Source organism: Pyricularia oryzae, chromosome 4, assembly GCF_000002495.2.
Source record: "Pyricularia oryzae 70-15 chromosome 4, whole genome shotgun sequence".
Lineage (NCBI taxonomy): Eukaryota > Fungi > Ascomycota > Sordariomycetes > Magnaporthales > Pyriculariaceae > Pyricularia > Pyricularia oryzae.
The window spans coordinates 2,375,351-2,391,946 of NC_017851.1; the positions used below are offsets into that span (position 1 = coordinate 2,375,351).

A 16,596-nucleotide genomic window follows, 5' to 3' on the forward strand; every position below is an offset into this window, starting at 1 on the left:
TCGCCCCATCCTTGCTGGCCCTAATTAATGTAGATCCCACATTAGGGACCTGACGGAGTTGATGGAAATTGACTCTATTTTAGATTTGGCAAGTAATGTCCTCAACGCCACGCCGGTATCTGGCCATCTCTATCTACTTGCACCGGCGAAAAGAAACGTCTGGATCCATCCGTTGAGCTTTCGGTAGCTTGCTCAATAGATCCCACGCACGTCTAGAAACGAATACAAAGCACTTTGGAGTGGTTGCAGCTACTTTTGCCGCCTTGACGTCATCTAGCCTTCTGAGCTCGCACGATTTGCGGTCTCTTCCGGTCTGCTGGCATGCTGATTGGCATCTAGATCCGGCTCGCCGGTTTTCGCTCCGACAGGACTAGCTGCCACAGGCTCGCGGCTGAAAGACCTTCCATTTCACTATCCACAGCCAAGAAGGCGGCCCCTCTGGCTCCTCGGGGCATACTGGGAAATAAGTATCTCAACAGCAAGTTCCACTTTTGCGGCAACCTTCGGGTGCGATTTGTGACCCCCACAACTTCCAAGTATATCGCATCAGGGGTTACGTTGTCGTTGACATCCAAGTGACCTATTTACTATTTATACGTACCGTTACCCCGACACGCATCGGCAAAAGGTTTGCGACTGCCCCAAGACTCCGCACCGGTGTCCAGACCCTACAGCATCGGCAATCGTTGGAAATATCCGGCCCACGCGGATTATTCTGAGCCGACTTACGGGAAGCAACATCAAGTACCCTTAGGCTACACTGCCGCTTGCAGAGATGACGGTCCTTGATATGAACAAGGACCTGGCGGCGCTGTTCTGCAAACAGGCAGCCGCGACGCCTGACGCTGTAGCTCTGGAAGACGAGACCACGACATTGACGTATGCGGAGCTGGAGAGGCAAACCGGCCTTCTTGCCAACCGCTTGCGACAACAGGGTGTTGGCAGAGACAGCCTCGTCGGCGTGCTGCTGGGACGCAGCGCCGACTACGTCATTGCCTGTCTCGCCGCCCTCCGCGCGGGCGGTGCATTCCTGGTCCTCGAACTCGCATATCCTCCTCAGCTTCTCTGTGATGTTATTGACGACGCCAACCCAACCGTTGTGGTAACTCACAGAGCCCACGCCGGTTTGATCAAGCCTGAAATTCCCCTTGTGGTTCTTGACGAGCCCAACGCTACCCCTGAGGACTCTGCACAACCTACTGGCGATGCCAACCAAGAATTGCCTGCCGACGATGACCTCGACCGCCTTGCATTCGTGTGCTACACATCAGGCACGACAGGGCGTCCTAAGGGAATCGCCAACCCGCACAGGGCCCCTGTTCGCTCTTACAGCTTAAGATTCGAGCTGAGTGATCTCAAGCCGGGCGACCGCGTGGCGTGCAATGTCTTCTTCATCTGGGAGATACTGCGTCCTCTGCTGCGAGGAGCTACCGTTGTGGCCGTGCCCGACAACGTGAGCTACGACCCAGTTGCTCTTGTCGATTTGTTAGCATCTCGGAAAATTACCGAGACACTGATGACGCCGACTCTCCTGGCCACAGTCCTCTCTCGGCACTCGAAGCTTGGAGACCGCCTTCCCGACCTGCGCACACTCTGGTTGAATGGCGAGGTTGTCATGGCGGATCTGGCGCGCCGCACCCTCAGTGCACTTCCCAACACCCGGTTGCTGAACTGCTACAGCGCCAGCGAAACGCACGAAATCGCCTGTGGCGACATTAGGGAGATGCTCACCGAGGACGCCTCCGTCTGTCCCGTTGGGCCTCCTCTGGATCCCAAGCATACCTACATCCTCGACGAAAATTTCCAGAAAGTCGAGCCTGGCTCTAGTGGCGAGCTTTTCCTCGGTGGCCATCTCCTTGCCCGGGGTTATCTCAACCTGCCCGAAACCACAGCCAAATCATTCCTACCCGATGCCTTCGACCTGGCCCCAGGTGCTCGGATGTACCGAACTGGCGATCTGGCCAGAATCCTCCCCTCGGGCTTGTTGGAGATCACAGGTCGAGTCGGAGGCATGATAAAAGTACGCGGCTACAGCGTTCAGCCTGGAGCAGTGGAGAGCGTTGTGATGAAGCATCTGGCCGTCAGGCACTGCGCAGTGGTCTCCCATGGGGAGGGCCTCAAGCGCCAGCTGGTTTCCTATTTTGTCAGAGACAAGGAAAATCCCGGTGACCGTGTCGACCCTATCGTGCAAGAGTCAGGTTACAGCCCTGTGGCCCGGAAGACGTTGTCGGCCCATCTCGCCCACTACATGATTCCTGCGCTGTGGATCGAACTGACTGAGCTGCCCACGCATGAGGTTTCAGGGAAGATTGACCTCAAAAGACTACCTGGACCATCAGGGAGCAAGACAAATGGCAACGGGCGTCAGCAGGAGCGCAATAAGGAAGTCAAGGTGGAAACCATCATCCAGAACTGGGCTGCCTCATTGGATCTCCCTCCCAGTGTTATTACACCGGAGCATGACTTCTTTGATCTTGGAGGTCACTCCTTGGCTCTGGCTGACCTGGCGCGTCGTCTCTCCGATGCCTTTGGGTTTCCGGTGCCGGTGGCTCGCCTCGCCGGACGACCGACCCTTGACGGCCATGTGGAAGTCGTCCGCGCTGCACGCGATGGCCACACTGCGGCCATCCAGGCCGACCTACCTGCGGTCCTCAAGGCTGATTCCATCCTTCCCGATGACATCAAGCCTACTAAAACCGCCATGTGCCCGCTGAATGAGGCTAAGACTATCCTGCTCACCGGTGTGACTGGCTATCTTGGCGCGTTCCTCCTGAAGTCTTTGATAGAGAACACATCTGCTCGCATTCTTTGCCTTGTCCGTTTTGCTCGACCTTCCCACGGCACGGAATCCCGCGGTATGGCGAGAATTCGCCAAAACCTCCTTGACCTGGGCATATGGGATCCGTCCATCATGGATAGAGTTGAGGTGGTGCCCGGAAACCTGGGTCGAAAGGGCCTCGGGCTCTCTGACGAGGACTTTAATGAGTTGGCTTCCGACCTCGACGTGATTATTCACGCTGGCGCCACTGTCAACTTGGTGTACCCCTACGCAGCCATGCGCACTGCCAACGTCGGTGGCACCAAGGAGATCCTGCGACTCGCGAGCCGAAGCGGTGCGACTGTTCACCATGTCTCGACTAACGGTGTGCTTCCACCGTCCTCGGAAGGCTGGTCAGAGGATACGATCTTGGACGTGGAAGAAGTCGCAGAGAAGCTCCTGGACGGTTACGGCCATACCAAGTGGGTTGCTGAACAACTCGTACTTGAGGCTGGCCGACGAGGCTTGCCTGTGAAGATCTACCGCCCCGGTACAATCAGTGGTCATAGTGTTCTGGGATCGACCAACACGTATGATCTTCTGACGGCACTGTTCGTTGAATCGATCCACCTCGGTCACGCGCCTGATATCCCGAATTGGCTTGCAGAGATGACGCCGGTGGACTTTGTGAGCCAAGCCATCATCACTCTGTCCAACCATGTTGATACTGATCAGAAAATCTACCATATCGGAGACCCCAAGCCGGTGACGGCCACGGAGCTTCTTGACGATCTGGCTGGTCTCGGATATCCAACCGACCTGATGGGCTGGGATGAATGGGTCGCAAACTGGAACGAGAGGAGAGGGAACCCCGGTACTAGTGGCGACGATTCCTTCACTGCTGGCATTCTTCGCCGTGGTATGCCCGAGGTCGAGTTCCTTCGAGCCGTCACAGTCCTAAACGATGCAAAGACGCAGTCAGTGCTAGATCTTTACGACGTTAAGCGCCCGAAGATCGACAGCAAATTGTTCGAGACGTACACTCGCGATTGGTACGCCCGCGGTTGGCTTTCCCATCCGCCTCGTCGTGATGGTGTGGCGCTCCGCGTCCGGGCCAAGGGACCTCTATCTGGCAAGGTGGCCGTCGTCACTGGAGCGTCGTCAGGAATCGGTGCTGCTGTGGCTACTGCTCTGAGCAAGGAAGGTGTCCATGTGGCTCTTGCAGCTCGACGAACAGAAGCCCTCGATGCCCTGAAGGCAAAGATCGCCACGAACGGAACCAAGGTGATCGTCCACAAGACGGATGTCACCGACAAAGCTCAGGTTGAGTCGCTCATCAAGACGGCCAGCGAGGAGCTGGGACCTGTTGATATCCTTGTCAGCTGTGCAGGCGTCATGTACTTCACCATGATGGCCAATGTGCAGACGGACGAGTGGGAGCGCACGGTCGACGTCAATTGCAAGGGATTGCTTCACTGTCTTTCGTCTACAGTTCCGTCAATGCTTTCTCGTGGCAAGGGGCACATCGTCGCCATTTCGTCTGACGCCGGCAGAAAGGTGTTCCCTGGACTTGGCGTCTATTCGGCCAGCAAGTTCTTCGTTGAGGCTACGCTGCAGAGTCTTCGTGTCGAGACGGCCGGCACTGGGCTCCGGGTAACATCTGTCCAGCCAGGTAATACCGCAACGGAACTTCTCGGCATGTCAACGGATCAGGAGGCCATCAAGAAGTATGGTGAGCCAACGGGGGCCAAGGTTCTCGACGCCGAGGACGTGGCCAACTCGATCGTGTATGCGCTGCGCCAGCCCGAGCATGTGGCTGTCAACGAGGTCTTGATTGAGCCCCGCGACGAACCCATCTAGAAAGGATATTTAAAACAAGAATATAGAGGAAAAGACTGTAGAATCGAGCGTCATCAGGAAATTCATATAATGTACATTCTTTAGTTTAGAGTCCCGGTCCATTACAGCTGAACGGGACCCCTTAAGACAAGAAAACTGACTTGCAACTTACCACTCGGACAGCTAGCTCGTGATTTTCTAGAGCTATCGCAAACGCCAGTATACACTTAATTTTGACTGTACACCCGAGGATCTTCTCGTTCTTTTCACCAAACACCCCATCATGCTGGACTGTAATGTTCATGTTTTTTCATGGTTATAACCACCCGGTGCGATAACTACTCACTTCAGCAACCACTTTTCTTTTGGTGGCCGTCAAGAAGGTCCTAGCCATACTAGAGGGTGTTGAAGATGTCAGATGTAGATTGGAAGAGTAGCTGATCACAACTGTTCAAACTTGATCACGGAGTAATAAATACTGTATTCTGAGACTCTACTTGTGCTCGTTGCTGAAGCAGAGCTCGAGCATGAGACGGACGGTGGGGGGCTTTGCGGAGGTGGACGGAACACGGCCAGCCTGGGGAAGAAATCCGCTGGAACGGATCGCAGGTCAAGATGGGGAAAATATGAGAATGATTGTGGGTTTAGGCTGACTACAGGTGATGCTGTTATATAGCTGATGTGAGCAAGAACGACGCCATCTGTGGCAGTAGTGTGGGTTTTAGCATGCTGATGCGCTGATGCTCCCGCACTGCAGAGCACTAGAAAATTGCCGTGTCGCCTGGGAATAGATGTGTTCCCATACTGATTACAACCCTAACCCTACGGATCCAAGAACACTTTCTACCTAACGTAAACGAGAAGGGTTAGGGTGACTGGGGCCCGTTACTGTAGATCATCAGACAATGTGGAGCAGCACCATTGCGCCACATACATTTGCCACATACATTTGCCACATATACCGTATCTTGAGCACAGCCATTAAGCTTGGCAAAGCGGTATTTCTACGGCAGTTAAACCCCATGGTGACATCAATCCCGCCCATCGCATAAAAGACATACTAGAGTAAAATCCGATAATTGTCGATCGTATGTCGAAAAGTACTGTACAGCATGCTGAACTGTAGATATGTCACTTGCCAATCAGCGAATGGGGGCCAGCGACAAAAATAGAACCGGAAATGTAAACATCTGAACTTAGTTCCAATGACTTGTTCCTTGCTCTAAGACTAGCCTGCTACGTTAATCTATAGTGGATCGAATGGCAAGCGCCGTCGCACCAGACAATCAAAGTAAACTCGCACGAAAGGACAGGTCTTTTTTGCCAGTCAAACCAGTGTGCACCAAACTCTCTCAGTAATAGTCGAGATTGACCGCGGACTCCTTGGGGCTCCCTTTTTTTTTTTTTTTTTTTTTTTTTTTTTTTTCAATTTTGGACGAAACCCAGACGCCAAGCTCCATAACCAACGCCACCTCCCAAAACAAAGAACCTGCTTAAATTAAACCACTACCTATGTTCTGACAGGCAGCCACATCCATGCCTTTGCTCAAGCCTGCTCACACTCCGAATGCCGAGAATTAATCGCTACACCCCCATTTTGTCATGCAGAATCGGCGTTGCTGCCAAGTTTTGTTGCGTGCGCCGTGCCTGGTAACTTGTTGTTTTGGGCACATCTTTGACATTGACGCTGACCGGGTGAAGGCTTTTGCTTATGCTTTGCCTGGCCCTCGGTGACAGCTTTCATGAACAGTGCTCAGAAAATTCCAGATGCCAAGAGATGAATACTCGAGTGTATGTCGACTGATTCTATCTACAGAAAGCCAGCAACATCTGGAACAAATCAAGTTCCGACATCCTACCTCTGGGGATCCCGTATTTCCGCGGTGCGAAGGCCATGGAAGGTTAGTGATTCGTGACTAGCAAACATACCTGTAACCTCCTAAAATCAACTATGCACACCTGGCTAAGGCGTATAGCATGACTTTTTCGCGAGGCTAGACAATTAGCAAAAAATTTAAACAAGTTCAAGTAAGGGTCTGAAATTCTCGGGACCGATCGTAGCGCATTGAGCTATCTAGGGATCCATCTAGTAAAACCATCTCGCCTAGGGAGGCTGTGACACTGTAATAGGAGAATACTCCGAACACTTTGTCATGGGAGGTCCGTTGTTGAACGATAAACCTTGGACAAAATGGGCACTCTAAGCTGCGCTGCTTGTTGTGTATTGCACAATTGCTGAGAACCGATTAGGTCCGCATGCAATGTACACAATAGCACCAGTGTCCCAGCGCGGTTTGTTCACAGATATTCTCACCGGGCTGTGTTTTCTGTAGAGTAAACCAGAAAAGCCTGCAAATTGCACAGTCCTCGGCAGTCAGATACTCAGATCTGCCTTGGCTTGGGGATCACAGCCAGCCAGCCAGCCCGGGCAGCGCAGCAAAGTGCACTGCAGTCAGCCTTGTGCCAGGGGGAACCGCGGAAGCGATAAAACACCGATCCACCGATTGGCGTGGAGAGGAGAGACCCTTGGGAATTTGTCCGCCTACCCTTACTAGCACTGATAGAAATGGTAGTAAACGATGTACTATTGGTGCCGTGAACGGGGTTCGTTCACTGACCGAAGCCCGCGTGGTTGAAAACAAGCTCCCCTCCCCCCCTTTTTTTTTATTCTTTCTATTCTAGTTCTAGTGATTTCGCTCTCTTTTTGCGTGTTTGCCCGATCTATTCCCGGACGGAGAAAGACGAGACAATCAACAATTCGGACTCGGCTTTAGCCTAGCGTACCGACTTAAGGTAGATAGTCTTGCAGGTCTTGGTAGTTTTAAGGGACTCGGAGGACGAACATTAGACACCAAATTCTAAACCATTTCATCTTGTTTATTTCTATTTTCATTTATTTTATTTTTATCAGATCAACTCTTTATTACTTTGGTGTATGAGAGACCATATTCCTCGGTGGGTTAAAGTCGGGCGTCAGTTCTCAGGCCCGACCAAAGCAACCGCAAACTGGCCCATGTTTGAGGCGGTGCACGATTTTCATCCGATGCCGGTGGCTCACAACAATCAACAAGGAGCCTGTTAAACCTGTCGTGTGTTGAACTCCATGACCAAACAGATTTGTGACGGCAAGGTTTAACGGGACCCGCACTTTTCCATGTCTATTATCCGCTTGAAACGAAACCCATAGATTTAGCAGCCCTCTGAGGTTGCATCTGCTACTCAAACAGAAGGGTCCGTGGTAAATTACGGTGGGTGCCAGGGGATGTCAATTCTGGCAAGATTCGGTTGCTTTGCTCAATGTTTTGTGTCTTTGGTGAAATTTGGATTGGATTGGATTGGATGTTGTTATCTACGGCTACTTCTGATCTCAGAAGTTGTGGTTGGGATAAATCTCGTGTTTTTCAGCTGCAGGTAGCGAAAGTGACAACAGCGAATTGCACAGCCTCCGAAGAATTTCCCCCGTCCATGATCCCCGGCCTAATAATTTGCCCATCTCATCCAGAGCAACGGGCGACACTAACTTCTTTCTGTCCTTTCTGTAGGGGTACAGCCCACCCCGGGCTCCAAAACCCAAAATCCCGCAGGTACCATAACTGTGGGAATTTGCTCCTCATTTCATTCGATCGTTTTTACAACGGTCAGTCTACGTGGTAGTGAGGTGATATCAATCGCCAAGATCGGCATAGTCTCGGGAGGCCTCATAATCTACCACATAATGCTACAGGCGAGTAAACTTGGACGATTTACCACAGAAAAAAAAGAAGACGATGAGAAGCTTAAAAGTGTCAGGGAGAAAATATAGTCGTCGTAGTTGCCATCGCGTCCGCTGCGCAAGCTTGTATGGCTTTTTACTTTGTACAGATTTTTACATGGCCAAGAATTGCTGAAATATCATGTTCTTACTATGATGGGATGACTTTGGTTGTCATCATCACCTCTTTTCAGCCATCGTTCTAAGCCAAGATGGGTACATGTCGTCGTCATCCTCAGGCCGCAGGCGATGGGTGTCAGAAAGTTGTAGTGTAGAGCCAAGACCGGAGGTCTGGGGAGACTGGCGTCTTCTGGAAGTTGGACTGACTGCCAACTTTCTCCCGCGGTACAGTAGCATGGGAGATTGATTTGCTTGGACGGGCGAAGGGGTACCTGAGAAATGGCGGGTGCGCCTGAAGTCGACAATGTATCCTGGCGCCTAGTGGTGGAGAGTAGCTAATGAACAAGCTCGCGACATTACCCGCTATGAAAGTTCCACTTTGTGCCCTTGCCGAGGTGTTGATTGGTCCGAACCAGTCGCTGGTCTTCATATTTGGGTAGTCGACCGAGGAGAAGAGCTGACGCGTCCCTCTACCCATGAAGAGCCACACCCCCTTGGTCAGCCTGCATTGCCCTGCTCAACCGGGCCAAGCGGACGCAACGGCCAAGGGGCCCAAGCCCACCCCCCATGGCCCACTTCCGACCGATCCATCCCCTCGCTCTGTGCGACTTTTCCAAGGCACCCGTCCGTTCGCCAGACAAAACCCTTTTCCTCCCTGCACTACCAAACTGCCCTAGTGTTATCCCCTTTCCATATTACGCATCACATACGCACACTGCGAGACGTCTTTCAGTCGTTTCTCCTCCACTTTGACACGAACCATCCACGTCTTCACCGGCTATCAATCAATCAACCACTTTCACCCAACCAGACAGCCGACTTGAATCGAACAAGGAGACGAAGAAGACACGAAATCGTCTTCGCCACCATTCCCGAGCACGCCGCCAATCGATGAGCAGGAGCACCATCAAACAGGAGCTGGATTACGGCAGCAGGAGCATGTCGAGAGCACCTTCGAACCACAGCCCCAGCTCTTCGCAGGGCGGCATGACGGACTCACTCGCTGTCGATACCTTCATCGACATGAATGCCTTCAACGATGGCATGTCATACCAATCACCCTCGCTTTCACCCGCTGCCACAACCAAGGCATCATTTTCAAGGCCGACTCCCACCACAACCACTCCCATCTCGATGATGTCGACGAGCCAGCCCCTAAGTGGGCCCAGCCACGACTACGACATGTACAAGCAGCAGACCGGCATCGTTCCTGGGGCTTTGGCAAACACCTTGGCTGTGAACGAGAACAACGCCCAGGTTGCGGGCGGGTACAACCCGTTCAACATTGACGAGTACTTCGGAATGTCAATGGGAAACACAGAATCTTCATTCGACTTTAACACTAGCCCATCACTCCACACTGACATGGAAATGGAGTTTGACCCGTCCGCAGACAACGGTTTCCTTTTCGGCACGACCGTCAACCCCAGCGCCATTGGAGGCCAGGAGCCCAGCAGCGTCCCATCTCCTTCGATCCTCTCCTCCACAACCAGCAATGTCGGCCGTGTGTGGCCTGGTATGCATCAACAACAGGCCGCCATCGCCAAGGCACAGTCTCAACAAAGGCAACAACAAGAGGCACAGATGTTGCACCAGAGGCAACAGTCTCAAAGCCAGTCGCCCAAGCACCAGCGCTCCAAGTCTGGTCAGCCTTCAGATCCACTGGTTGAGCAGAAAATCTCTCAACTCTTGCAGTCTATGCGGGCCAAGCCCGATGGACAGGACAGCCAAGAGCACAGTCCTGTTTTGCAACATCCTCGCTCCAAAAAGGAGGAGGAGGATATGGACGAGGACGAGAGGCTTTTGGCCAGCGAAGAGGGCAAGAAGCTGACCAGCAAGGAGCGCCGCCAATTGAGAAACAAGGTCTCGGCTCGTGCCTTCCGATCAAGGAGAAAGGGTAAGTTGTCTGTTTGGCTCACTTGAAATCACTTTGGCTCAGCATATTAACAATGGTTTTTTCCAGAATACATCACTCAGCTCGAGTCAGAGATCGCCAACAAGGTTACCGAGAACGGTGATCTAAGGACGCAGAACCGCGCTCTTATGGAGGAGAATAAGCGTCTGCAAGACCTGACGCGCATGCTCCTTTCATCACCATCATTCTCCGACTTCCTCGATCGCCTTAGCACCAATCCTGCGTCTGTTCCCCAGACATCAGCACCGGCGCCTCAAGTCGAGCAAAGGCAGGAGGCCCGCCAGCTGCCTAAGGACGTGAATCCTTACGCAGCACAGCAACAACGTCAACAAATTGGTATGGCCATGATTCCTGAGCAAAACATGGATTTCTCCATGTTGACACTGGATACCGATACCTCGGGCTTTAACTTCCAGCCCCAAGTATACGCCGTGCTCGAGACTCCCGAGATCATTCTGCCGCCCTCCGTTGATACTGCTGCCCTGTCGGGCAAGGAGTCCAACTTTATTGGTCAGCATTTCGACTCGGAGGACGACAAGGTCGAAGTCTCTTCCATCATTCGCCACGAGCTGACCGAGGAAGAGAAACTTGAGGCACCTGCCACGCCTGTTATTGTCGATCACGAGTTTGACGACGACCCAATGTTTGCTCTTTACAACGACTCCCCAGTATCAGCTGAATCTACCGAGCCTTTGGACACGAATTTGGATGATCTGGTCGAGGTCGACATCTTTGGGGGCATCGAGACAGACAAGGCTTTGGCTAGATACGAGCTCGTTGATGCTGCTGATGAGGAAAAGCAGGCTGTCCTCGCAGAGCTGAGATACGCTCGTCTGACCGCAAGGTTAGATGCCATGATGGAGCAGCTGGAGTCTTTGAATTTCATGTCTTAGGTTACAGATGGGCTTATTGGGGAGCCAAAGTTAAAGAAGTGTAATATGCAATGCCTGCTCAGCAAGGTGTTGCCTGCCTGGTGCACAGACGCACCACGAAAGACATCAGAAACACATCTCATTATATGGGAAATTTTGGTTGATATAAGGCGCGAATCATCGGTTGGGTTGCATTTTATTCAGAACGGGTGGGGGGAACTCTTTTGCTGCACTTCCATATAGTTACGGCGTGACTGCACACTGGCAGTCTCCGGTATTGTCCGGTCTATGTATTTTTTCCTATGACGATATAACGACGGAGTTCTTTTCTTTTTTATTCATCGTATCAGTTCCTCATGCCTGTTTTGTGATCTCAAAGCTGTCTGAACTCTTTGGACTGGAGTACTAACTTGAACTTTTCCCCTGAGGCATCGATCTGGTTAGTTATTACTATCTTTGTCTTGGGGCATATTGGACCACCAGAGTTTCTCACCATCACTCAAGCATCTGGTCGCGCAAGTCCAACAAGTTCTTGCGGCGCACGCCTTTTGCGAACCACTTGTGGCGCCCTAAACAGCGGTGTGGTGCATAAACCAGCGCACACAAAAGGCCGCCCGCACCCCTTCTCAGGGGTGACAACCAAGCGATGGTCAGCTGCCATCGCCGTAGGTGCCATCTTGCCTTTCCTTCCTCCGTCCCACCCTTTCCTCACTTTTCTTTTTGTTTGTTGGCCCCTCGTCGTGTTTTCCAAAGTTTGACCCCCCTCCCCTCTGCGCGTGTCCTCACGGCTGTTTACTGACTGGCTGGTGAACTGGCTGGTTTGTGAGGGGTGTTCAAAAGTTCTTCCTTTTGTGTAGTTTTTCTCATGTAGGACTGGCACACAGGAAGCCTGGACAGCACGGTTCGCATCTTACCCAAACTACCGGGATATGCGAGCTGCGTCAAAAGGGTTGGTTCATGCTTGGACCACTTCGACGAAACCTATTCTGGATTTTGTTTTGAGGGGCGTCCCTACTTGGTCATCGACTGTGGGCAAGAGACTCGCCCCTTACTCTATGTCTCTCTCTTTCTCTTTCTCTCCCTCCCTGGCTCCCTACCCCTCGGTATCACTCGATAGGGAGATAAATTCTCCTTGTACATACTTGGGTACTGCGTGTTTTAAATCAGGAAGGCAGTCAACGGGCCTCGTCTGTTTCTCACGACGGTAATGTCTTTACGACTTTCTATACCTCCCCCGCGCGCACTGACGCTTTCCTCAATCAGGAAGGTATTGCCGTATTCGCTATTTTCTTTTACGAGAAACGGATAGGGCATGAGAAAGTAGTACAAGGGCAGACGAAAAGGGAAAAAAGGGGGTTTTTGGTCAGGCTGCTTTGACTTCCCGTTTTACCGACTCCCCTGAGTCAATGGATCTCTCTAAAGATGATTTGAATGGTCAGGTTTTACCGAATGTTACAGCTTAATAAGTGGCCCCTGATGTACCTATGGAGCTTTTTTTGCAACTCTATTCTCTACGAGAGTAATGGTTTTTTATGTCTTGTGAGAAAGTGGTAGAACTGGTCTTTTTTTGCGCTTTCCCCATGTGACTGTGTGGTAGTGTGCACATAAGGTCAAACTACAAGTGCCAGGTGCCCACTCTCAAAGTCGCTGCCTGATGCATTCCTAGGACTATTCGGATACTCTTCAAATCATGCCGACTGAAAGCCGGTCCTTTATCCATTGCCAGGATTAGCAATGTACTGATCATAAAGAGCTTTCAAATCCACTTGCTAGGTTACATGTGGGCCTGTAGAAGAATCTGTAGATATCCGCATGGCCCGATGCTCCGTTACGCAACACTTCGTCAACCATCCTTGGCAAGCTTGGAAATCTTTGTCCTCTCACCGGCCCGGACGGACAAAAGAGGACGCCCCCCCCCCCCCCCCCCCATTGCAACTCTCCCCCAAAAAGGAGCGTGCCACAGCAGCTAAGTATCTGGAGCTGGGAAATACAACGTTGCTCTGCAGGGCCAGTCACCTGAACCAGGGTCGGTTTGGGGATGAAGCAAGCGGTTACGGAAGGCGGTACAATAAGTATCTACCTTTTGTGTTGTGATACGGAGACCATGAGCTGAGTTCGCGGGACGGACCAGACGATTGTGATCAGCACAGGGTCATGAACCAACGGTCATGGGGTGCAATACATCAGCGCCGGCTCTGTCTGTGGTGCCGAAGACACGTTGATAGAGACAGTGTGCTTGGGAATTGTGCCCAACTTGTTCGGTTAAAGTGATCAGAACTTTCTCTCAAACATTTTTCTCAATAATCATCCTCGCAAGATCAGAAGCTGATTCGGCTTCAAGCTTATATAGTAGAGATAAAAATCCTTGCAACTTCCATTAGATCTCCCTGTAATATGCTGTAAGAAAGCCCTGGAACGTGTCACCTCAACAGGCGCCGTTCTTTTCCCCCTCGCCATATATATCGGAGTCACTAGAGCAACATCATTGATAATTAGTTCCAATGTTTACACTGACAGAGGAAGACGAGTAGTATGTGGGTCATTTGAAAACCGGGAGCATGGGGCAGGAAAGGTGGAAGCACTCACAATTTCTCTCCGAAGCGCTCGCGGCCCTCAGCGTCCTTATTCACGTAGACGCTGACGCTGCACTGTCCACACTTGAACAAGCCAAAGCCGTCCTCGCCAATGACGACCTCCTCGTCGCTCCAGCCCAGCAAGTCGGTCCAGGTCTCCCCGGCGTGCATCTCACCAACGTGCATGCGCTTCTCTCCCGCTCCGGCATTGCTGATGACGACTGCGCAGCCGTACGGGCGGTCCCAGGTGCCGTACTTGACCCAGCCGAGGCAGGTGGCGTAGTCAAAGTAGTCTGCCTGCTCTCCGTAGGCGTAGAGCTTACGTGCCAGCAGCATCTTGGGAAGCGACCCACCGCAGCTGGGAGGTGCAGGCTCCTCCGCCTTGGTGCCGTACAGGTCACCGTACCAGACGCAGGGGTAGCCCGAAGACCTGAGAAGGATCAAGGCGTGGGCGAGCGGCTTGAACCAGTCGGCGATGGGTACCTCGAGCGCCTGTCCAGGCTGAGTATCGTGGTTCATTACCAAGGTGACGGCGTTGATGGGCTCCCGCTGCACCAGAGTGTTGTCAAAGACCTTCCTCATGTCTTCACCCTCTCCCTGAGATATCCTTGAAAAGCTATAGACCAAGGGGGCGTCGAAGAGGCTGAACTTTTTGCCCATCCGCTGGAGGTAGGCAGACATATCGTCCAGGCTATCTTTCCAGAACTCGCCGACGAAGAACCAGCCTTGACCGTAGGCTTCGTCGAGCTCGGTGATGAACCGAGCCAGGAAGTCGACACTGAAGTGCTTCACAGCATCAAACCGCATGCCAGCCAGCGGGATCGTCTTGGCTATCCACTTGCCCCAGGCCAACACATCGTCCTGGACCTCTGGGTGGTCGTAGTCCAGGTCCGAGCCCATGAGATAGTCGCTTTATTCCAATGAAAAGTTAGCAAGGGCAATGTTGGGATGTTGGCTTGTGAATCGCAACGTACTAGTTCCCCTTCTCACTATCAACATCACCGTCCTCGGCCCATCCCTGATTTTTGTCACCCATGATCTTGAAGATTCCTGTCTTTTCGTTCTCGGCATTGAAATCGACACCACTGAAATGATACCAGTGGTATTTCTGCTTGCTGTACTTGCCCTTACGACCGGGGAAGTCAAATCCAACCCACTTGAACGACCTTGATGTTAGTTCGTGAACTAGGCAGGAGGATTCCTATGTGTGCCGTTAAACTTACGGCCTTGATGTCATAGGTGTCGCTGATGAACTTGGTGCGGTCCTCCTCGTCGACTTCGGCAGCTGGGCACTTCTCCTTATGGTCGGCTGCAAACCTGTGGTTCAGAACCGCGTCCCAGTAGATGCCAACGCCTTTGGCCTTGGCCGTAGAGCAAAGCTTGACGAGCTCCTCCTTGGTTCCCCATTTGGTGGCCACGCTTCCCTTTTGGTCGAACTCGCCCAGGTCATAGAGGTCATAGATGTCGTACCCATTGCCGGTCTTGGACGAGCCCTTGCATCTAAATGCAGCTGATTAGAATTGTTTCACTGGCTTGTTGGGATGCTGAACATGTATAGCGTACCCTGGTGGAACCCAGATATTGTCGATACCCCATGATTTGAGCTGGGGGATCTCCTTCTCAAGCCTGACCCAGTGTTTCTGATCTGCTGGGACATACCACTCAAAGCCCTGCATCATTGTCATGTTCTCGGGAGTTGGTTCATTGTGGGACCCCATGTTGGGCAAAAGGTAGATCAACAAAGAATCTTGGCGCGTGGGTGAGTATAGTGCGATGGAAGGGTGTTGGTTTAAAAAAAAAAGAGCCAAGATCTAGAGGGGGGAAGGCTGAGTGGATATTTATACCGCCTCTTAGGCAGTCAAGCACTTCTTATCACAGGTTTCACAAAACTCACCCAAGCAAATCCTCATGCAGGTCAGTCAGGAAACAGGGAACGGAGACAGCCATCGTGAGATTTGGAAACAGCTTGCACGCGTGGCGGCATATGTGTCTATACGGAGTAGCGTCGAAACAGGCCAGGTACCAGGAACAAAACAATTACTTTAAGCATGAAGATGGTTAGGATGCACACTGCAATGTAGGGACCGATGCTCGCAACGGTATAGGAATCGGCGATGACGACCAGGTCTAGACTCTGTCCAGACTCTTGGACCGTCTTGCAGCTCGGCGTGGAGCACGTGGTTAGGTGAAGATAAAAACAGGTAAGTAACTCCCATAGCAATGCAATGATAGCCCTGAATAACATGTATGGTGTATACCCGAGCGTGCAGCTCAGTTATCAGCCTAGCAATGCGCTAGGTGGTCAAAGGCACAGCGGCATCCGAAGCCGGTTAGATAAATCATGACGTCGTTTGTTCTTTTGCGACGCAGGCGTTGACCAACACAGCGGTGAACGACGCCGCCGCTGCTACAGCCTAAGTTACCGTGAATTCGGCACCAGCCGAGACCTTTCAGGCGTGGATTCAGGTCGACGTGCAGCTTAGTGCAGGGTCGAGTGTGATGTGAGACCAACATGCCTTGGCGGCTTTGGTGGGAGAGGGCAAATTTGTCATGCTGCAGTGCCGCTCGATTAATTAAAAAGCTGAGCGTTGGAGTTTCAAAATGACCATCTCATTTTCAGGCCCACACAGTTTTAGAGCTGGAAGATCCCCAAAAGCGAGGTGATAACTTCAACAAGCTGCAAAATTTGAAAGGATTTGAGCGAAGATTAGAAAGAAAGTGGCGTTGACGTCACTTGGCTTGGACAGCTGAAGCACAGTCTAATTTTG

The 16,596-nt window shown here is 52.0% G+C and overlaps 3 protein-coding genes across 3 annotated transcripts; 2 read left to right on the top strand and 1 right to left on the bottom strand.

The window, feature by feature from the left end:
• Positions 1-62: 62 nt before the first annotated feature.
• Positions 63-4,867, top strand: MGG_03290 (N-(5-amino-5-carboxypentanoyl)-L-cysteinyl-D-valine synthase). Its single transcript, XM_003716624.1, has one exon. It carries the CDS (start codon positions 776-778, stop codon positions 4,616-4,618), a length of 3,843 nt encoding a protein of 1,280 aa, XP_003716672.1. The 5' UTR covers positions 63-775; the 3' UTR covers positions 4,619-4,867.
• A 4,291-nt stretch (positions 4,868-9,158) lies between these two features.
• Positions 9,159-11,640, top strand: MGG_03288 (uncharacterized protein). Its single transcript, XM_003716625.1, has 2 exons — positions 9,159-10,365; positions 10,432-11,640. Exons 1-2 carry the CDS (start codon positions 9,360-9,362, stop codon positions 11,274-11,276), a joined length of 1,851 nt encoding a protein of 616 aa, XP_003716673.1. The 5' UTR covers positions 9,159-9,359; the 3' UTR covers positions 11,277-11,640.
• A 1,592-nt stretch (positions 11,641-13,232) lies between these two features.
• On the bottom strand, positions 13,233-15,657 carry MGG_03287 (alpha-amylase). The gene is made up of 5 exons (XM_003716626.1): positions 15,392-15,657; positions 15,052-15,328; positions 14,803-14,984; positions 13,842-14,738; positions 13,233-13,726 (listed from the first exon to the last, which is right to left on the bottom strand). Exons 1-5 carry the CDS (start codon positions 15,544-15,546, stop codon positions 13,681-13,683), a joined length of 1,557 nt encoding a protein of 518 aa, XP_003716674.1. The 5' UTR covers positions 15,547-15,657; the 3' UTR covers positions 13,233-13,680.
• Positions 15,658-16,596: the final 939 nt, after the last annotated feature.

Excerpts from the sequence above, each read along its gene's own strand:
- MGG_03287 (XM_003716626.1), bottom strand. The coding sequence starts at position 15,546 with ATGGGGTCCCACAATGAACCAACTCCCGAGAACATGACAATGATGCAG. Across the intron at positions 15,329-15,391 it reads AATATCTGGGTTCCACCAGG|ATGCAAGGGCTCGTCCAAGA; the intron begins GTACGCTATACA and ends AGCTGCATTTAG. Across the intron at positions 13,727-13,841 it reads GAGCGCTTCGGAGAGAAATT|TGACTCCGATATATATGGCG; the intron begins GTGAGTGCTTCC and ends ATGTTGCTCTAG.
- MGG_03290 (XM_003716624.1), top strand. The coding sequence starts at position 776 with ATGACGGTCCTTGATATGAACAAGGACCTGGCGGCGCTGTTCTGCAAA.
- MGG_03288 (XM_003716625.1), top strand. The coding sequence starts at position 9,360 with ATGAGCAGGAGCACCATCAAACAGGAGCTGGATTACGGCAGCAGGAGC. Across the intron at positions 10,366-10,431 it reads CTTCCGATCAAGGAGAAAGG|AATACATCACTCAGCTCGAG; the intron begins GTAAGTTGTCTG and ends GGTTTTTTCCAG.